The 20,962-nt window shown below is 49.4% G+C and overlaps 8 protein-coding genes across 8 annotated transcripts; 2 read left to right on the top strand and 6 right to left on the bottom strand.

The window, feature by feature from the left end:
• Positions 1-287: 287 nt before the first annotated feature.
• N7481_009128 (Rab geranylgeranyltransferase subunit beta BET2) lies at positions 288-1,580 on the bottom strand (the record flags this gene model as incomplete). The annotated part of the gene is made up of 5 exons (XM_057268347.1): positions 288-330; positions 399-526; positions 600-1,051; positions 1,124-1,409; positions 1,473-1,580. 5 exons carry the CDS (start codon positions 1,578-1,580, stop codon positions 288-290), a joined length of 1,017 nt encoding a protein of 338 aa, XP_057119024.1.
• A 3,343-nt stretch (positions 1,581-4,923) lies between these two features.
• N7481_009127 (uncharacterized protein) lies at positions 4,924-7,040 on the top strand (the record flags this gene model as incomplete). The annotated part of the gene is given in 3 exon segments (XM_057268346.1): positions 4,924-5,297; positions 5,314-5,459; positions 5,530-7,040. The coding sequence occupies 3 exon segments, from the start codon at positions 4,924-4,926 to the stop codon at positions 7,038-7,040; spliced, it is 2,031 nt and encodes a 676-aa protein (XP_057119023.1).
• A 1,167-nt stretch (positions 7,041-8,207) lies between these two features.
• Positions 8,208-8,974, bottom strand: N7481_009126 (ribosome biogenesis protein RRS1; the record flags this gene model as incomplete). Its single annotated transcript, XM_057268345.1, has 2 exons — positions 8,208-8,817; positions 8,922-8,974. 2 exons carry the CDS (start codon positions 8,972-8,974, stop codon positions 8,208-8,210), a joined length of 663 nt encoding a protein of 220 aa, XP_057119022.1.
• A 300-nt stretch (positions 8,975-9,274) lies between these two features.
• Positions 9,275-10,863, top strand: N7481_009125 (mitochondrial 37S ribosomal protein mS29; the record flags this gene model as incomplete). Its single annotated transcript, XM_057268344.1, has 2 exons — positions 9,275-9,920; positions 9,992-10,863. The coding sequence occupies 2 exons, from the start codon at positions 9,275-9,277 to the stop codon at positions 10,861-10,863; spliced, it is 1,518 nt and encodes a 505-aa protein (XP_057119021.1).
• Positions 10,864-11,155: 292 nt separating this feature from the next.
• N7481_009124 (uncharacterized protein) lies at positions 11,156-12,510 on the bottom strand (the record flags this gene model as incomplete). Its single annotated transcript, XM_057268343.1, has 4 exons — positions 11,156-11,736; positions 11,805-11,943; positions 12,013-12,235; positions 12,305-12,510. The coding sequence occupies 4 exons, from the start codon at positions 12,508-12,510 to the stop codon at positions 11,156-11,158; spliced, it is 1,149 nt and encodes a 382-aa protein (XP_057119020.1).
• Positions 12,511-13,058: 548 nt separating this feature from the next.
• N7481_009123 (cytochrome P450) lies at positions 13,059-14,698 on the bottom strand (the record flags this gene model as incomplete). The annotated part of the gene is made up of 2 exons (XM_057268342.1): positions 13,059-14,339; positions 14,393-14,698. The coding sequence occupies 2 exons, from the start codon at positions 14,696-14,698 to the stop codon at positions 13,059-13,061; spliced, it is 1,587 nt and encodes a 528-aa protein (XP_057119019.1).
• Positions 14,699-15,178: 480 nt separating this feature from the next.
• N7481_009122 (uncharacterized protein) lies at positions 15,179-16,535 on the bottom strand (the record flags this gene model as incomplete). The annotated part of the gene is made up of 2 exons (XM_057268341.1): positions 15,179-16,007; positions 16,060-16,535. Coding segments are annotated over 2 exons (1,305 nt in total), but the record flags the coding sequence as incomplete, so codon positions are not given.
• A 206-nt stretch (positions 16,536-16,741) lies between these two features.
• Positions 16,742-20,041, bottom strand: N7481_009121 (uncharacterized protein; the record flags this gene model as incomplete). Its single annotated transcript, XM_057268340.1, has 2 exons — positions 16,742-17,301; positions 17,362-20,041. The coding sequence occupies 2 exons, from the start codon at positions 20,039-20,041 to the stop codon at positions 16,742-16,744; spliced, it is 3,240 nt and encodes a 1,079-aa protein (XP_057119017.1).
• Positions 20,042-20,962: the final 921 nt, after the last annotated feature.

Genomic DNA, 20,962 nt, shown 5'->3' with positions numbered 1-20,962 from the left:
GAGACTTGAGTTGTCATATTCAAAATAGGCTATGCTAGACGATATGTAAGAATGCAGATGTAGGTAGATATGTAAATGTGCCACGATGTCTTAACAGCCTTCAGGCAATTGTGGGAGGGTATGAAGCGGAATAAGTCAAAGTGGAGATGCTCTCCTCCCACATTGTATCCCATGATCCATGGAGCAAAAGAATCATGGGTTATTAGATTGTGGGAGGGATGGTCCGTAGGACGAATGGTTTCAAATGGTTTGTCATGAGAAGCATGAGATCAGGTATGAAATATTGATCACCTGGCAAAGCACCGAGCAATCACAGATTTAGGCATACAACTGGGGTGGTGTTAATTCAACTTGATTGCAAAATATGATGGCGAGGGGAGAGAAGGGGCGCCGCTTACTATACTGGATCTACTTCCTGCAGTCCCTCCACCACACCAAGCAGACTCAGGCCAGCCAGACCGAAGTTGGTATGATAGACATCAACCATGTTTCCTGGTCGGTCAGCAAACCCACCGGCTTCGGGGTCCTGGATTCAAATGGTTAGACACAGAAAAAAAGAAAGAAAAACGAGGTTGTGATGAGGGGAATTGTGCACTAACCTGGCATTGCAAGACAAAGGCAGAAAGTTTCTGGCGATCAATCCAGTCCAGCCGGTCGATCATGGCTAAGCTTGAACCAACCCACCAAGTATAGCATGCATCAACGAGCTTCTCTGGGCGCCCATTAAAACCGCCGTTGTCAACCTGCCGTTCACTGAGCCAAGCTCCGAGACGGTCCTTGTTCACCAGATCCAGACGGCCTGCAATGGAGAGAGCACCAATGCAAGTGAAAACCTGGCCTGCATGAGACTCGGTACCGGGGGAGATACCATAGGCACCATCAAAGTTCTCGCAACTCTGAACATAAGTGACAGCCTTGGGAACATCGACAAGGTCCATGAGACCGAGCAGTGAGAGCGCATTCAAGGCACCATAGAGGAACCGGGTGTCGGTTTCACCCCATTGGTCTCCCATGAATGAGCCATCATTCTTATTCTGCAAACTGGCAATGACTAGAACTGTTTAGTACAAGGGGGAACAAGAGAGAGGAGAAAATCATCTGCGACAAGGGAAGTGAATCGTACAAGACGCAACTTTCTGTTTACCGCCACGGTCCTGTTTCTCCAGCTCATCCACAGCATCAATGGTGACCAGGATCTGGACCGCGGATACGGTGTAGAGCATGTGAGCATCATGGCCTGGGGCAGCTCCGAAGCCTCCATTGTCCCTTTGGCAGGAAAGAACAAAATCAATGGTTTCTTGGCGAGCCAAGGCATCGGGATGGCCGAGAAGATGAAGCGCTGTCAATCCCCAGTATACGCCATTGAGGCGCAAGTGCTCGGTCAGCCAGTATTGCAGCTCATCCTTGCGCTATTGTCACCGTCAACGGATTGTCCATAAAGCGGACCACCGCCATAAAAGAGTAGGACGCACAGTATCCAAGTTTTTGATGTACGCCACATGTTTCAAGGCGTGCAGTTCCTGATCTGATGAGGAACCTGAGAGGCCACCAGCCCTACCAGGACCATGTGCCAAAGACATTATATGGTTTGCAGATGATGATGGTGGCTGGAAAGCGAGGAGAACAGTGATTGGGCGAGGGGGGTGACAGGTTAGTAATTGCGGGACACCGACAAAGAAAAAGAAAAAAGACTGTCAGGGTTAATGATATCCGCGCTCAGATCATGCTGTCATTGAGCGAAGATGCATGAGCGGGGGGAAGCTCTCAAGGGCAGTTCAGAGCCGCGACGCTAGACTAGGATCAACCGAGTTCAGGCTGTCTTTTTCCAGTGGTTGCCAATGGTTAGCCGCAAGGCAAATTGTGGCTTGGAGCGAGGCCAAATCGGGCCAGTTTTGTGTGTTTGTGTGCACGTGAGAGCACGTGAGTAGAAGGGGGCACATGACTTCACATGACTTCATGTGCCTGTCTACTCGAACTGCTCACATGATCCATGCCACCCCCGTCAGGCCAGCCACCTTGGAAGGGCTGAGCTCCACTTGTCTTTGAAATCCACAGTGTCCAACTCCACAGACGCCACAATCCTGCCCCTGAGGTCGCACTGTACACTGCTCCGTGCACCCAAATCCACCGCTAGTCTCAGATCGGCCATGCCATGTTTCAGAAAGGACCACCCGGAATGCCCGTGCACCGCCATGTCGAAGCACATGGAAATGGCAGGCAGAAGAATTCGCTTCGAATATTCGACAATGTGGACACTTGAGGATGAGAATAGCATCTGATGAGGAAATCACCGTTTTTAGCAACGCCCAGCTGTCTCCACCTCGCTTCCTCGTTCTCGCTGTCAAGTACCTACTAGTAATAGAATGGGCGACCGCCTGGCAGTTCCTTGCAATCAATTGCTGCCGATCCAGGATGCGCGCGATATATATATATATACTATATATATACATTAGCATACTACATTACGATAAGCCGCTGCATGCGCCCGGGGAAATTGACTCCGGACTTGGAGCAGTATCCGAGTGCTATCCTCCGTGATCAATTTCGAATAATCTCGTGCATGCATTTACTACTATACAGTACAGGCCCAGATGGCTGATGTGCGGCAAGACGACTGCAATTGTTACAGAAGACGCCGGAGTGCGGTGACAACCCCGGAATAACTCAGGCGCAGGCGCAGACGCGGACGCAGCGCAGACCGCACTTCCCCGACAGGCAATTAGAGCAGTGGCATGTTTGCTTAAAAAAAGAGCTCAAGGCCCACTCCAAGGCAGTGTAAATACGGAGCCAGTGTGGATGTGGATGAACGTGAGTGGGCATTGACTGAAACTCGGACCAACGATGTGACCAAGTGGAGGATGGGGCCCTCCTCAAGCGCCCGGACACGTTTTTGTCTGACGACTGCTACCCCTGATCCGATCCTGTCAGAATACTAGTCCGATGCAGGAAAATAATGAATTGGAAGTCCCTCTTTGTCGCACGCCCTTGGAATTGAACCTTGCCAATTGATGGGGATCAACTTGGGGATCAGCAGGAATTGACAATGATATTCATTTTCCCCATGCAACAACAGCCGCTGGTTCGCCCGGCCGAATCGTCCATCGGTCGACCAGACAAGCACAACCATGGATTGACGACAGGAACAGAATGCACAGCGCAGATTTGTCGAGAGGGCTTATAATCTCCACTATCCTCCGGCTGACCGGCCAATCATCTTGTTCAATGATGCGACGCAAGACAAGCACATCATCCCGCCCGTGGCTCTAGCTGCTAGAACCAATGGTGACTGTGGAGGTCGATCGGTGTGACTTGTGTGTATTTTGGGAATAGAGGTGAACGAGAGCGAGACAGTTAGCGATCGAATTAATGTACATGACAGGGCGATAGTGGTGGAGCAGAACTCGGTACGAGGAATGCTGGCGCAAGAACTGTAGGACACCAACTCCGTAGGAATGTGGAAGTGGAAGTGGAAGTACCGGACCGAACGGACCCCAAAATGGATTGACAAGTTAGATCACCGTTTTGTATCTCTACTTTTACATCGGCAGATGATGTTGCGCACCGTCACTGTTGGCCCCCCTCTTGTCCCATTCGGAGGCAACCCTTGGATAGAGTGACGTCGATCCCAGGGGAGCATCAGATTGGCCCGATTGTATTGTTTGGAAGAAGAAATTAAACACGTCCCCACAGGGGTTTTTTTCTCTTTTCTTTCTTTTAGGCCAATCTGTTTATTAGTTCAGATTAATTATATATGATAAGGTAGAAGAAAAAAAGAGATACGATCGGCTTCAATCCCCCCCCCTTCTTCGTCGGGCCTTATTGCATGACTCTTCTTCTCTCTCTCTCCGCTGTGGAATGTTTTCCCTTTTCCTTCTCCCACACAACTTCATCCCCATCCACTCTCTTCCCCTTAGGTTGACGCCGCATCGTCCTAGAGAGGTTTAGTGGCTGACGTCGAATTGGGCAATTTGATTACTGCTAGCGTGCAAGTGCAACTCCCCTACCGCCGCTACGCCCAACGCTAAGTCCGTTAGGGGACCTGTGCAGCCTCTCACACACTCTCTCCGGTCATATTTCTGTCTTGGTGCTTCTCCTTGATCACCAAACCACACCCATATCTTCAGCTGGCTCTCCTTTGAACCGGGTTGACCGTTTTCTTCTTTCTTTTCACTCCCTACGTGAAAGGCTCTCAACCACTTGGGACAACTTCCCTGTCCTGTCGATCCCTTGACCCGCCTAAAAGAGGGGGCTCCGAGATTCCTCGTCTGGAATCAACTTTGCAAAGGGGAATCACTCTGTCTTTGGGACATAACATGAGGGGTCTGGTGAGTGTCTTCCCTTTGAATCGCGTCTACTCCATTGTTGTTGGTCACAGTCCATCCTGGTACCTGGCCATGTCAATCAATATCTCCTAAACGGTCGTCCTTTGAACAACCCCCCTCCTCCCCCGTGCCCCCCCTGCATCTGTCATGGCTCTATGCGGTTTCACCGGTCTTTTTTTAGATGCTCTGGTGACCCTCTTATCTGTCGGAATGACCTTACTGACCGTATAACCGTCTTCTGCAGATCCTACACCCTCGATAGCATTTTCTCTCTGCCCATCCCCGGTGGATATCCCAACGACCATCCCGGCATTATAGACATCGGCAAGACCGAACAGCCCAGACAAAGTGCAGCAGCTGAAGGTCAGACACGAGAATATAGGTGATCCGGAGTGATCTGGAGTGATCGGGTACGGCTCAGCTCTTCAGCCCTGGTCGCCTGGTTTTAACACGCACGCTGACCAAATATCTCCTACAGCCCAACACCCCGTTCAACCTCCAACGTCACACTTGAAACCCGCGCAACGAGCCCGGAGCCTCTCGCTTATAACTCCATTCCTTCCCTACTATCGTGGCCCGACCTCTCCCGACTAGCGCCAACATGCCTTCCCGACAGTCGACCGTGCCGAATCTCGACTTAGGCTCGTTGAAAGCCGACACAAACAACGGCAAACTTTCGTCGCCCATAACACCTGGTGCGCAGAGTTCCGACCTGCCTAGCCCCTTAACACCATGTTCGCCCAAGTCCGCGTCCAGCTCCCCGTTGTTCAAGGGCGCCACTATCCGTCCTGTCACCCAAGAGAGCAGTAAGGTGAACAGCCCGACAATTCCAACCTCGCCTGGGTCTGTGGCAGCCGAGCCCCCAACCCCTGGTCTGACGGCCATCCCTCAACAGTTTCCTTCACCCAAGGACTCGTCAAAACACAGTCGCGATGCTTCAAAATCATTCTTCGGCACGCTGAAGGCCCCCAAGACGTCTCATCGCCCACAGAGATCAGATGGTTCAGATCACTCGACCGAGCCCCCCCAAGAGTCGTGGAGGTTCTCGGGATCGCAAATCGCAGATGCCACCCAAACTATACGAGTCGAGCCCCGACCTGCCAACTGTAATTGCCCAGGCAGGGGAGAATGAGAAGAGTGAGCTAACGAGTATACACCAATCATATGTTCTAGTGAACTAACAATCATGTTTTTTTTTCTCTAATAGATGAACACCATACGAGTGAAAAGAGTACGCAACAAAGCGGCCACAAGAAGGCAGGGCCCGATCCGGAGCAGGCAGCCTCGAAAAAGAATAAACCGAGATTCGGCAACCTCCTGAGCCGCTCTCGGTCGATTCGTGTCGATGAATCTTCCGGGAATCGGGCCGCCGGTCGACGACCCTCGATTGGTCTAGCGAAATTGGAGGAATTCAGCCAGAAGGATACGGCTACTGCCCCGCGTGCTGCAACAGTGCGCCCTGAACGACCCCAGCAAGGTAGTTTGCAACCTCCTCCTAGCCGCGGAGGAGATGGTCATTCCTTACGAAAGGAGAGAAGCCACGGAGGATCAATGGTCACATCAGGCTCGCTGAGCCAAGTTTCCGGTGCATCGGCCGCAATTTTCAACAACCTCAAGCAGTCGTCGTCTGGTGCAGCGGATCGTCTAGGCAAAGCTGGAAAGGGATTCTTCGGCAAGATTACTCGGAGCGGAAGCACGAACGAGCGCGAGCTAATCAATGACGACAACTACGTCTGCTCTGTGATCAACCTCCCTCTGATACAGCAAGCGAGGAAGACTCGCATCTGTAAGAAGCTGGAAGCCTGCCGGGACAAAACCGAGTTCTGGATGCCTGCGCTTCCATACCGTTCTATCGATTATCTCAACTTCAAGGGCTGCGAAGAAGAAGGTTTATACCGGGTACCAGGAAGTGGCCGAGAAGTCAAGCACTGGCAAAGGCGCTTCGATACAGAGCTTGATATCGATCTTTTCGATGTTCCGGATCTATATGATATCAACACGATTGGGTCCTTATTCAAAGCTTGGCTCCGTGAATTGCCCGACGAGCTGTTCCCGAAAGCGACCCAAGATATGATCGCCGAGAAGTGCGAGGGCGCTACAACGGCTCCGCAATTGCTGAAGGACGAACTCTCCAAATTGCCACCATATAACTACTACCTTCTCTTCGCCATCACCTGCCATCTCAACCTTCTCCACTCATACGTGGATCAAAATAAAATGGACTATCGCAACCTGTGCATTTGCTTCCAACCCTGCATGAAGATCGACGCATTCTGCTTCCAATTCTTGGTCTGCGACTGGAAGAATTGCTGGCAGGGCTGCTGGACCGAGAAGGAGTATGTGCAGAAGGAAATGGAAATGGACGAGGCGGAACAGAAGGTCGCGGCGGAGAAGAATACCGCCAGTCGCAGCAGGCCCGATCTTCCCCAGTCTTCTTCCAGTCACGAACGCGCCGTTTCTTCCAGTTCCAGCTCACAGGCCGAGGAGGAACGGCCTCGACCAAAGACTCGGGGTGAGGCTCGACCAAAGACTCGGGGTGAGGCTCGGCCAAAGACTCGGGGTGAGGCTCGGCCTGAAACTCGGAGTGAGTCTCGACCTGACACTCTGGGCGAGCCTCGAACACGAAAGGCGAAGCCTCAGAACATCGAGACCGCACATACACGAAGCATCTCCCAGCTCCCGGAACTCGGACCTCCCCTTTCTCCCATCAAAATCTAATTTGCACATTCACATGCACCGCACTTTCCGCGGCTTGACATGGACTTGCATTTCCCAACACAATAAACCCATACATGCCACACATGGCCCATGGACTCACTTCCGGTCCAAAATCATGGGGTTGCCATCACCCATTCGGCTGGTCCGATTCGGGTCAACCCATGACAAGTCTTGAGATCGTCAGAGTCTCTTGACACCATCCTCTTCCTATTTGATCAAGGATTGGTCAAAGTTCAGATCCTCATCTCAATTCTTTCCCTTGTTGCTCCATCCTGCACTGGGCGTTGTTTGTTTAACCTGCCAATTGTCATTTGGTCTTGAACCAGCATTTGTCGGAGGGCATGCCCGGCGTCTCTGGCATTGATTTCTTTCTTACTTTTCGATTTCTCCGTTGTATATGTTGTTTTTTACTCCATGCACTTCTGGTCCAGGCGAAATGGGAGGCGGATTCTCATTCTCTCATGCTCTACTTTGTTCTGCTGTTTTTTCCTCATCATCTTCTCTGATTCTCACTATGCACGCGCTCTCCTTGGTCACGCTCTATTTGTGGCAATAGAGCCAGTTTGCTCTATGCTTTTGCCTTTTTTCGATCTCTGTTTCTCATCTCAGATTCCCCTCGACGGTCCTCTATGTCTATTTCTTTCGTGTTCTTTGATCTTGTCTTTTTTTACTTTTTACTTTTTTACTTTTCTTGTTCTCATCTATGGCGTTCTTCGCGAGGCTTTGTACAATAGCGCAGTGGGCAGGCAATTTCTCTCGGTTCAATGATGACCAATTTGGTTTCAATTTTCAAGTTTGATCTCATTCAGTACTTCGTCTTACATCTCCAGATTTTTGTAGTATATCCATAAATATTGGTAAAATTAATGGCTCTAATACTAGTAAACTCTGACCCGTGGACTATGTTCACTACTTTTACTGTACTCGTAGAAATCAGGATGTCATAGACTAGTATTGATGCAACACATATCATTTAAACAATGCTTTTGATGTAGGAAGATTCGATCGTCATAGGATAGGCCCAGACTCCAGCCCCAACGCCAAGGACATGAATAGAAAAAAACAGAGGATACGGAATGTACAAAAAGGTCCACCAGGCAAGGTGGAAGAAAGTAGTAGGTAGGCCAGCAAAGAATAGCAAGCACCCTGGGGGTGGGCTATCTAAACTCAGTTACTACCCTTCTTGTTGTTGGCCTTGCGGTCATTAGCCCGCATCTTGCGCTCATTCCGCTTAAGCTTCTCCTTTCGCTCCGTACGAGACATTCCCCGAATATTGCTACCCTTAGTAGCAGCATCCTCCTCCTTCTTCCAATCCTTCTCATTAACCTCGACAAGCCACTGGTTGTCCGAATCCTTGTTCTTGCCCTTGTATCCCCACTTGGGCACCCACTCACCGCTAGCCTCGTCGTAGACGAGATTCTTACGGCGCTCCTTGTCCGCCAGCGTCGCGCCGGGCTTGGTGTTGAACTTGCCGATACCCTTCTTGCGCGCGAACAGCTCCCACTTGGTCGGGGGCTTGGGGGTTGGCAGGGGCTTGTGGCGGGGTGTTTCGATTTGGGCGGCGGGGAGGTTCAGCAGGACGCCGTTGGCGGCTGTTGAGGTGATTTGGCAGGTTGTGAGCAGTTGGTTGAGGAGGGATTGGGTGCCGTCGCGGGCGATTGCTTGGAGGGAGGTTTCTAGGTTTTCGGATGCGGGGAGTTCGAGCGGGTTGGGGTCGTTGGCGAGGATGTTGCCCAGGTCGAAGGTGTATGGGGTTGGCTTGGAGACGGTGATGGGACTATTGGGTGTTGGAGTTAGTATTGGTGGTTTTTTTTTGATTCTCTGGATTTGAGGTTTCATTTTGATATTGGATAGGGCAGAGAGAGGTGGGGGAATTCGTACAGCTTCTCCGGCTTCGAGTCAGCAGAGCTGTTGGCCATTTCGACGTCTCCCATTTTGAAGACTGGGGAAATAGATGTAGAGGAGGATTTGTTTGGGGCAAAAATGCGGCGGTGACAATCCGTTACTCTCGCGAACTTTTTTTTCTTCGGGATAATCGCCGTTTTCTGCCGGATGACTAAGGAGTTGAGGTAAGACACCGCTTCCCGTATTAGGGAATGAGGAATTCATCAAATTATTATGGGCAACTCCGGACTTGCTCCAGGGCCTTTGTCAATTCCATCAACCCTCCCACCTCTCAATTCCTCGTCCCGAATTGATTCTTGCACCGGCACGACTGCCGGTGTTTCTGAACAATGGCTTCCGCCTGGTGCTGGAGCTGTCTCTCGAGACTGCGCCCGACAACACGAGCAGTTCTCCCTCCGCCGTCCGCTATTCCCCGGTTAACGAGTGCCCCCTTCCACTCGTCTGCGGTTCAATATGCCCCGCCTCTCAAGAAGAAGTCCAACAGTATGACTCAAATGAAGTACCGACAAGGTCAGACTCTGCGGAGGAAGAAGAAGAAGACCGTTGAACGCGCGCGTCCCCCAGCCCCAGGCGAGCGCAAGGCGTTGCGGAAACGCATTATCCTGAGCAACCCCAATGCTTTGGAAGTTGAGGGTATGCAGGAGATCTCAGCAGAGAACATTGTTGATGCTCGTCTTCGTGGTTCCGTCCTTGGTCTGCCTGTTCCCATGCTTGACCAGCTGCGGGCTGTGCAAGCTTTTAAGCCGAAGCAGGGTTGGTCGATATTCCGTCGGCCTGGTGCGGTTGTTCGTCGTGATACCGTTGAGATGGGTCGTCTCTTTGAGAAGATCTCTGGTGAGGGCGATGCTGCTGAGAAGGGCAAGGTCGTTAAGAAGGTCGTTACTGGTACAAAGGGCTCTGGAAAGACCGTGCACCTGCTGCAGGCTATGTCCATGGGTTTCTTGAAGAAGTGGGTTGTGGTTACTATTCCCGAAGGTAGGTTCTATTTTTATCGTTAGCAATTGATATATTGCTTCTTGGGAAGGTGCTAACTTTGTATTCCCTAGCTCGCGAGCTTGTCTCTGGTGATACCGCCTATGTACCCGTCGAGGGCTCCAAGCCCACCCAATATATCCAGCCCGGCGCCACCTCTGCTCTGTTGATGCGCACCGTCGAAGCCAATCGCGAGGTCCTGTCCGAACTCAAGGTCTCACAGAAGCACGATATCGCCGGTGTCAAGCCCACTTCGACTCTTGAGAATCTGGCCAAGCTCGGATTCCAGGACCCCGCCCTCGCCTGGCCTGTTTTCAAGGCCCTCTGGACTGAGCTGACTGCTACCGCTGCCGCCCCCGGAATGGAGAAGGACTTCCAGACTCGTCCCCCGATGCTCGTGGCTGTTGACGGCCTCGCCCACTGGATGCATGACAGCGCTTACCGCGACACTGATTACAAGCTCGTCCACGCGCACGACCTTGTCTTTGTGAAGCATTTCCTCTCCCTCCTGCGCAATGGCCAAGCCGAGCTGAAGAACGGCGGCATGCTTCTGTACGCCACCTCCACCTCCAACAGCCCCAGTGTCTACGCTCTTGAGGTTGCCCTGGACCAGATGGCCGCTCGCCAGGCTGGCACCAAGCCTACCTCCCCGGAGTACCCCTCAGCCGAGGCATACAGCAACGCCGACCCCCGTGTTCTGGACCTGTTCAAGCCTATTGAGGGCAAGGAGCCCCAGATGGAGCTGCAAACATTGGGTGGACTCACCCGCGACGAGACTCGTGGCTACCTCGAGTACTTTGCCCGCAGCGGCCTGCTCCGCGAGCCCGTCAATGAGAACTGGGTTGGCGAGAAGTGGAGTATGTCCGGTGGTGGTATCATTGGCGAGCTGGAGAAGCTGGGCCGTCACGTCCGCAGTGCGGCCATTCCTACGCCTGCTGCGAACTGATGTTGAATATATCCATCCTTCCCAATCATTGGGGGTCCGTAAACGGATCTACCATGCTGTACTGTAAATGGGATGTCTGGGATTTCTTTTTTCTGTTTCTTCCGTGTACTTTACAAGTTTTATCTCCCTGGTTCGTGTTTTGTATGCATATAATGAATATGTTTCCAAAAATCATTTTTTACTGGTTCTTATTCCTGCCACTATTCTACTATCTGAAAAATTTGGAGGTAACGACCGTCACGGTAGTAGTTGATCCCAGTACCTACTAGTACTATATCTATTCCTCTCAACCTCAAACCTCCTCCAAAGTCTTAACCTTAGGAGCCCTCACCAAATCAGGATAATCAATCCTAGCCGCAGAATTCATGAAGGCCGAATTACCGGGATGCGCCTCCTGAGACTGACCGCGGAAGAGGAAATTCATGGGGAACCCAATATCAAACTCATAAGCACCCTCAATCTCCTCAATATCCGCCTCGGTAAGCTGAACCTTCAACGCATCGATATTCCCTTGCAAATGCTCGACCTTACGCCCGCCAACAATCGGATACACATAAGGTGCTTTGTGCATGACGTACGCAAGCGCAATGCTCGTGATAACGGTATTGTGTCGCGCTGCCACCTTCTCCAAGACCTTTGAAACTGCCACGTCGATCTCTCGCGGCTCGACCTGTCGTCCAGGATTACCGTTCTTTGCAAGCTCTTCACGTTGGGCGGTTGTTTTGAATGCGCCGCCGCCGAGGGCGGCCCAGGGTGCGAGACCCATTCCTTCGGCTGCGACCATGGGGATGATTTCGCGCTCGAAGTCGCGTCGGGCTGCGTTCCATTGGCCTTGGTAGACGCTGAAGGGGCGTAGGCCGTGATCGCGGGCGTCTATTTTGCATTGTTTAGTCTCTTTTCATCATGGCCTTTTTACTTCGGCGAGAGGTATTTGTACTTACATTGGTTCGCACGGCTGACAATCCACGCTGGTGTGTCGCTAATTCCCAGGTACAAGACCTTGCCGGATGTAACGAGCTGGTTAAGTGAGATCATGACCTCCTCAATGGAGGTGCTGAAGTCCCACCAGTGAACATATAGCTAGACGGGCATTTTCTTTAGTTCTCACGCTCTGCTAGTGTTCTAGTTGTTTGGTTCGGTTGATCTTACCAGGTCGATATAATCTGTCTGTAAGAATTTCAAGCTCCTCTCCAAGGAAGTTTTCAGACTCTTCGAGTTATTGCCGACGTAGTTGGCTTGGATTCCCTTATTGGTGTAATTTTGGAAGGGCGAGGTATACTTAGTTGCCAGAACAATCTCGTCGCGCACGTCTCGGGATTTCATCCATTCGCCGAGCCATTGTTCAGAGTCTCCGTTTTGGTAGTTGTTGGCTCTATAGACAGAAAAGAAATGTCCTTTAGCATTGGTTTGTCCTAGCAAACCGAGGGCAGAAGAATCTTACGTGTCAATGAAGTTGCCTCCGTTCTCGTAGAATGTATCGAGGATCTTGAAGGAGTTTTCCTTATCACATTCACCTAGCCTCTCCTTCCAGCCTTCTCCAAAGTTCATCGCACCCAAGCATAATGGGCTAACCTTCACGCCAGCCGATGGCGCAAGAAGGCGGTAGCGGCCAAGATGAGATTTGGGCGGCGTTGAAGCGGGGAACATTTCGGCGGCTTTTGAATTGATGAGCTGGTTTGTATGGCTCTGAGTTTCACTAGGTTAGAATGAGTCGAAGTCTCTCAATTGTTGAAAACTCGAAAGACGGTGTGGGCTGCAGGAGCATTTATAGTAGTTACACCTAGCTCGGGGTTATGATGTAAACAACGGGGACCAAGCACGGAATCAAGAATCATTGTACATCAATTATGAATATTGAGCAACAAAAGTTTCCGATTCGATGTATGATATTCCATGTTCCACTGACAGTGGGGCTCCATGTACGTTGCTCATTCGTCTTGCTGACAACTGTAAAGGCTTTAATATCGGAGTCTACGAGTTATCTCCGGTGGATTGCTTCTACCCCGCTATAGGACGACCTTATTATTAAGCCATCAATGGCATACGTAGGAGGTCGTAGATCCGCTTTATTAGCCTAAAGTCGCAATTGAATCATATTTGAGTTTCTCGTATTCATATCATGACGCTCCTCATCGCTATCATCTGGATGTGGCTAGAACACACGATAGACAAAGAGAAGGGCCAAAAAGGACGCATTATAGCTTAGAAATCTCCGCTCCGATCTGATTGAGAATAATCGCATGATCCTGACTATATGTGTCACCGTCTCTGGAGATCACTTCTCGCACCCAAGGTCCACGGGGATAGAACGAAGCTTTAAAAGGCAGCGATCGCATAACTAGGCCGTAGGTACATGCAATCGGGTCAACGACAGTAGGCTCACCGGTCTCTTCGGATATTCCGGCCTTGATTTCGAATGACCAAAGCAACTGAGCGACAACGATCCAAATAATGTTGCGGGCAAAATACCGTCCAGGGCAAATTCGTCTACCATAGCCAAAGGCAGCCGGGGGTAGAGCCTTGAGTGTCTGTTTATCCCCGTCGTCGAGCCAGCGATCTGGTACAAAATCCTCAGGATCTGGTCCGAATAAGGTCTCTTCTCGAGAAATGGTCCAAACATTGGGCACAATGACGGAGCCCTTGGGAATTTTATATCCTTTGTAGGTAGTCTCTTCCTTGTTCTTGTGAGGAACCCCCTCGGGCCCAGCGGGCCGCCAGCGAAATATTTCTTCGACGATGGCGGTGACGTAAGGAAGGTTGGGCTTGTCATCTGGGACTGGAAGTCTGGCACGTCCGACAAACGTATCCAGTTCTTTCCGTGCATTGGAGATAAACCCCTGATCTTGTGTGATGCAAGCTACCAGAAACCACATAAGGCTATCCGTAGTTCCGTCCAGTGCGGCGTCGATGATAGTGCCAAGTTCAAATTCAAGCTCGTTCAAAGGCATCTTGAGACTGTCTTTCTCGATGCTCTTTTTCAGGTACTTTGCGATATTCCATCCGCTCGAGGACAGGGCCTGCCGGAAGTTCTCGCCTTGCAGATTAACCTTGGTCGTGTAGTGATTTTCCGCCTTTGCTTTCCATGGGGCTAAGAAGCCGGGCAAATTATTGAGGACGGGGAACTGATCAACAATACTTGCGCCGACTTGAATAAATTCTGAAAACTCCTCGTTGAGTTTAACAGCGACCTGAAGAACCGGGTCGTTGCAGTCTTTGACACGGAAGCCATATAGCAGCATATGCATGATACTTGCGACTGCTCGTTGAAAGTGACATCTCACATCAGTACCAGCATCACCGGCATTTATCAGAAGATCTTGCATCAACTGCTGCGATTCAAGGGTTTGTAAAGGGAGATAGGCGGCTGCCGGCGTCGCATTCAACACCGAGACCTCGAGCGTTTGGTGTCTTCGAAATTGGTCTGTATAATTCATCATAAGGATATTGAGCCCTTTCAGAGCTAAGTCATTTGCCAACTTTATTCGTGTTAGCTCATCATATTATCAGAGATTATAACAGGGCTTCTTACAAAAAGATGAGGCCGGTCCGAAAATGTGGCCCCACGCTTCGCGAGGAGATCATGGGCTACTTGGGAGGTGTTCAAAATAACGACCGGCTGTCCAAGCATATTGACATGAACGATGGGTCCATGCTGTTTGCTCCATTTTTGATATGTTATCCAGGCGTGGGATGTGGGAGCTTGATGGATATTGCCAATGATGGGCAATGGCTTCGGGCCCGGTGGTAGAGGCAAAGAGGAACGTGGATTACGCCCTTTGAGGAAATACACGCCGATTATTAGACCGAAAATTGCTATGAATATTGTTGGAAACATTTTGGATCGAATTTGAACAATTGACTACTATGTAAGAGTGAGAAATGGGAGCAGATCGATTAATATAGGTCTCGCGATGGGAAGAGAAATCAGGTAATAGCCCCAGCTGGAAGAAAGCACCTAGGCAGAGTTATTCCTTGGGCTTACTTCGAGGTGCTTGTGTTTGGTCAGATTAATGCAAGTGGGCCCTAAGAGCTATCAAATAACGGGTTCAGGCGACCAACCAAGCTTTCCTGTTGGTCTTCGCAACTTCACACTGCTTCATGATTGGAAGGCATTCTAAAATAACCGGCTAACCTATTTTGGCAGGCAATGCGATCATAAACCGGAAAGTCACCATTATCGCGTAGTGGGATGGATGTTATTTTTATAATTTTTACTTAGCAGGCAGATTTGCCTAATAAATTTGTTAAGCTCTACTCCCTAGATAATTCCGTGACAGCAACCATTCTTGGGAATAAAACTGCGTGAATGAATTTCTCAAATCAATCTACATTCCTCCCATAAAGGCTGCAACAAATGCTCGTACACCGACTTTCGAAAAATTGGATCATTCCAGTCAAATTCCGCAGGGCCACTAGGACTCATCGCAAAGTTACATTCCACGCACCTTTTAACCACATCATGATAAAATGGCATGATGTTATGAATACTCTCGTCCACCCATTGACACGCGGCGTCATATCGACATCCAATGGTATTGGAAGCCGTTATCTGAGAATTGGCAAGAAAGAAGGCAAAGGTCTGTTGATGCCACAGCTCGAGTAAGAATATGCCCAATTCTAGCATTGTGCGCCGAACACTGCAATGCGGTTTGTTAATTGTAGCAAATATGGAGTTGTGTTTTATCAAAGGCTGCAGTGGCGTAGCGGGTGTTATGGGTCCGTCTGGAATCAGATAAACCATTTTCACGTTCAATGGCAAGTAAATCCAGAGCGTGGAATTGAGCTGCATCACAGATGAAGCCACACTTAGACTTAAAGTCATCCGCTGGTTCAATGATAGATTTCCCGCCTGCAAAGCGTCCTCGAGTGGTATTAATTGGGCAGTACCCAAGGTGTTCATTGATGATATTGCCTGTGGAGAAGAATGACAGAGAAGACCTCTTTTGGACAGAAAGAGTTCTTCAAAACTCAAGCCTGACGAGTGTTGGCACAAGTCCTCTATAAAGCTGAGCTGTGGCGGTGAATCTTGAGGTGCATCTGGAGGCTGAAAGGATACTTTGGGAGTTTTGCTTCTTTTGACACCAGGCAGGGTAGAAATGGCAGGTATGTGTGATTGATTTGCCGAAGTGCTATTTTGCTCACTCCTACCGATGATTTAGTCCCAGTTCAAGCCCACAAGAAAACTATTACGCTTACCCATCCAAGCAATACGATTGCTCCTCTTCCAATAATTTGATCTCCGCCTTGTAGCATAGTCTCGGTTTAGCTGGCCCAAAACCTACTGTAAATGCCAACGGTATCTTTCTGACTGATCTCGGCTTTTTTATTGAATCTGCTCTGTGTTGAATAAAGAATTGATCTTCATGGTCTGCGTGACATTGTTCTGTATATCTAATAGAAATAGCAGAATAAAGACGATATGCATGCTCGGCGACCACATCGAGAAATGAGGTTATTCTTGAGACCGCTCGAGAAGCTGATGGCAATGTCATTTTGATATTTGACTTGCTGTATCGTCGAATTCGCTCGAGGTTTAATGTATTACCATCCAGCTCTTTGATCTGACGCTCCAAATCGTCCTTGGCGATGCTGAACATTGTTTTTCTCGAAAATTCGTAAAGCCCACTTCCGCTTCTCGGAGGGTAGATCTGAACAAGGGATAAGAGACTCTGCTGTTTGAGAATCAAATTTTAGACTTGAAGCCATGTAGTGGTTTTCTGTTGAGTCACTCGGCTCGAAATATTGTACCGCGTGAGGGACGTACTTGATCATTCGAAGCCAAACCAATAAGCTTTTGGGCTATTTCCATCAACTTTACCTGACACCGGGCTAGTGCTGTCATACAAGTTGAAAACGTCCATAGCTTCATCCACCACATTCATCTTCTAGTCTTTCTCTTAAACCGATTCCAATGGGTCACGTCACCCACGTACTCCAGCGCTAGAACCGGCACAATCTCCATGGGTTCACCAGGGGCTCTCGCTATTTGCGGCACATCGACATGCTCCATCATATCGTGGTCTTCCATTTCTTCCGCCAGTTCCCTGATTCTTTGCGTGTTTCGGTCTTTCCTGAGAGCCGATCGTTCCTTCGCTACCCACTTCCTGCTTTCCTCGCCTGGTTTCCTCGGGACCATAGGAATATAATTCTTTTTCCTCCTGGCCTGTGTATTTACGCTGACGGATCCAGCTCCGCTCGCTACAAAATTTCTCCGTACATTTTCTTCGACTTCTTCTTCGAGCGTCAGTAAACGTCGTATCGCGACTCTATCCTTATCGACTTTGGCATACTCCTCGTATTTCCTTTTCTTGCGTTCCGGAAATTCATCCTCGTCCTCTTCGTCTTCATCTTCCTCCTCTTCCTCCTCCTCTTCCTCCTCCTCTTCCTCCTCCTCTCCATCCTTTGCTTTCTTTCCGCCCCCTCTCCATCTTTTCCACGCTTTTATAACGTCAGACTTTGCTTTTCACTTGATCTCTCCCTTTATGGTTGATGGCTTACCTTGAAATCCTGTCAATCTGACACCTGAACTTTCCTTTGCAGCCTCATAGCGTTTGGTATTTGAATTTCCGCCACCACCACCACCATCATCGTCACCAGAGTTAGACGAGGACGATAACCCCTCATCTGAATTTTCTTCATCCAAATCCATTTCATCTTCATGATTATGCCCCGCATTGTTGGGGCACAAACAAGGCCCACCGAGAATCTGCCGGGCATCGTTCTTAGAATCAAAATGTTCACATTGATAGCGGATGCGAATTTCCTCCCCTGCCCGGATGTCCTTATGCGCCCAAACGATCACCCGGTTCAAGATTTGCGTGTCGTAGGCCCATTCTGCATTCTGCATTCCCGCGCACGTATGATTAAACATATTCAGGCCTGGGAAGAGATATAAGTTCATAAATGCAGGGTCCCATTCTTCGAAAGAGTATCCATTCATGAGCCTCCGCTTTTGTTCTGCTGGGGTTTCAAGTTTTCTATCTTCCTCCTTGGGATCTACAGCACGGACGTCTCCACGACGTTTCATGTCCCAAGGAACGGCGTTGACAAGTAGTTTTCGCAAAATGGTTTGCAAGGCCCAAGTGTCAAAAGTGAGATCGCGGAAGATGTTAACTCCCAGGAACGAAACTATGTCGAACGGGATAATGATGTTCGCAGACATGGTGAATGGGAACCAACTGTCCCGCCACGACTCGCTGTTCCCACTCATAATTAGAAGTTCGTCGATCTCTTGCGGAGCTAGGCCTGGCTCTTCATGATCTTGTCGGCGAAGGAGAGTAATTTCAGTCACGCTTTTTAGAAGTAAGCTCAAAAACGTCCCATGGACCTCGTTACTGTGGGAAATATGCTCCAATTGTCCCCATTTCCACACATTCGGCCGCATGGTATCATATAACCACTTCCAGTCTCTACCACAGCCATCGTAGTGGTACAAGTCATATGCAATGCTCACACATGTTTTTTCCTTCGAACTTGACGGGCAGAACATGACTCCTCTTTTATCGGAGGGATTACGATTCCAATGTTTCGCACACGTGCAGCACGGTTCTTCCTCCTCGTCATCAGAATGTTGTGAGCGGTTATCGTCCACGGAAGGTCTTCTAACTTTGTCATCGACCTCGACTTTACAATTATCACATCGTATGTCGTCCACGCATCGTGATGTCGTTCTGTCTCTGTTCAAACGACGGGCTGGAAGATGGCCTCGAATAGTGGGCTCTTCCCAGTGAATCAATTCTCCTTTCTTGATATCTTTCTTTGCAAAGACGCCGAGTCCTTGCTGATTTGGGTTGTATTTAACCTCGCAAATGTCCCTTGGGGCAGTGGGGCTTTCTGCTACTTCCTGTTTCTGCTGGAAGATTTCTTCTGTGAGTTTTGTCGCCAGATTCTTGTTGGCCGAAAACAGATCCAAAATATCATCCTTCTCGTATGGATATGCGGTGCCAGCTGAGACTGCACCCTGGTGTCGTTCAAACCAGAAAAGGCCCGGGCGGCGCTTCTCCTTTCTCCATGCCTTCTCTGCCTTTTTCGATACTCGCTTCCGGAGATCGGCCACGAACCTTTCTAGATAGAGACGGTTGGTTCTAGCAGCTAGTTGTCTATGGTAGGAATCAAAGTCATCCCAGCAGTTAAGTGCTTCCAGGCTGAGACAGATGATATTGAGCAGTGTTTTCTGCATGGTCGAGATAAAGGCGTACATGCCCTGGGGTTCCCGCATCATGGTAATCAACTCTGACCAGTATTTATCTTTATCCTTGGGTTCTACCAAGATATGCTGCTCCATTGCATGGTGGATCTGTGTGTGGAAACCATCTTTCAAGAAGCGATCCTGTACCTGTTCGATAGTATTGCAGAGAATCTGTGCGCGATAGGCGTCTCCGAGTGCCAGATCAAAAAACCCTTGTTGGTAATGGCAGTAGGCTCGACTAAGCCAGTAAGTGGGATTATAAGGACTGAGGTGAATCGCAAAAGTGTACATGTCGATTGGAGTCATGGCTTTGTTGGTCGCTGGCTGTAGGATGTACTTGTTGCTGCGCTTGATCCCCAAGTGCGACAGACTGGATACAGACATGACACCACAGTGTTTCTGAATCTCATCTTCAATAAGCCGCTGCCCGAGCTCTTCAGACTTTCCAACTTTTGATAATCCTCTTGCTTTCAACTCCGTTTTGATGGCGTGGGTGATCCAGTTGGCGACTCCACGGATCGAACTGTCAGCTATGATCTCGTCTTTCATCGATGCAATCATGGCCGCAGTATCCCATGTTTTCTTCAAACCCTCTTCGTCAAACAGCTTCTGGGCATCATTCCGATTCAAAGGCAAGACTGCAAAAATCATTAAATGCTCGTAGACGTTACGTGCCAGTCCTGGTTCCTCTGCCTCGGGGCTGGGGTTGTGATTTGGGCGACTTTTCCATGCTTTTTCAAGGGTGTCATCTGCCAACTTCCATATATGATAGGCCAGCTTTGCATCCGTCTTCGATACAAGGGGGCCGAGGTCGATGAGCTTTCCGGTATTATTTGGCCTTGGGGGCCATTCTGCGGATTTGATGGAGGTCCATGGAGCGGTTGGCAGGAATGATTCATCGAATCGCTTGAAACCTTGACCACTCGACCTGATTCTCCAATCTTGATCGTCTTTGACTTCCTGGCCGTTTTTTGGTTGTTTCTGGTCCATGATCGCCCTTCTTCCTTCCATGGGAGCAGTCTAGCTTATGAGACGGGTAGGTAGGTAGCACGGTTATTGCGAAAGCTGCGTTTTGCATGAAGAGTCTGGTGAAGTGGAAATGACTACGCTAGCATGAATGTAACTGGAAATTATCAAGGGTTTAAAGGGGATGGGGTGTGAGGTGTGTCAAAGAACAACGCGACAAAGGAACCTTGATTTTCTTTCACGTTTGCCATGCCTACTTCCTTTGTTCAGTTGGGCAAGTCAAGTCAAGTCACTACCATCTATCGCGGGTTTAATGGAAGCAAAGGGGCCAAATTAGAATATAAGTGTCGGTTATACGGAATATAAGTAGCGAGTAGTGCAAGTAAGTGCGAGTAAGTGCGAGTAAGTGCGAGTAAGTGTGGTGGTTAGTTTGTTTCACATGGTGCAACTTTGGGGCCGCCGGGGGGGGGGGGCTATATGCAAGGCATTTAATTCGGGGATATCCACTCTACATTCCTAGTGTCATCTGGAGCTCTAGTTTGTTTCTAGAAATAGCAATAAATACTCTACTGTCCCGTGTGACTGTTTTGTACATCGAGATGTTGTATCATGTGCCACTATCATCGGGGCTGATTATGGAGTGTCACGTAGTACCTAGGGTACCTGTCAGGAAATATCAAATGATTTTTGATTTCAAATATATTATTAAAAATTCCCCAGTATCCCAAAACATAATTAAACCTTGGAAACCTAAGTTTCGCGAGATTGTAGTTTCGGGTTTCGGCTTACGGAGTACATGGGGAGTCTTTTTAAGGTGGAGTCGCCCCCAAATCGAAATCGAATGGAGAAAGTGCTGAATGCCTTGGCCTCCGCTCCGCTCGACCTCTCCTTTTTTTTTGTTTTTGTTTCTTCTCTCCCCCCCTCTCTCTCTCTCCCTCATATTTT

Source organism: Penicillium waksmanii (assembly GCF_028829765.1).
Source record: "Penicillium waksmanii strain IBT 27052 chromosome Unknown utg000008l:1.0-5622682.0:1.0-5626561.0, whole genome shotgun sequence".
Lineage (NCBI taxonomy): Eukaryota > Fungi > Ascomycota > Eurotiomycetes > Eurotiales > Aspergillaceae > Penicillium > Penicillium waksmanii.
Note: the sequence above shows the minus strand (reverse complement) of the source record. Positions and strands in the feature narration are given on the sequence as shown.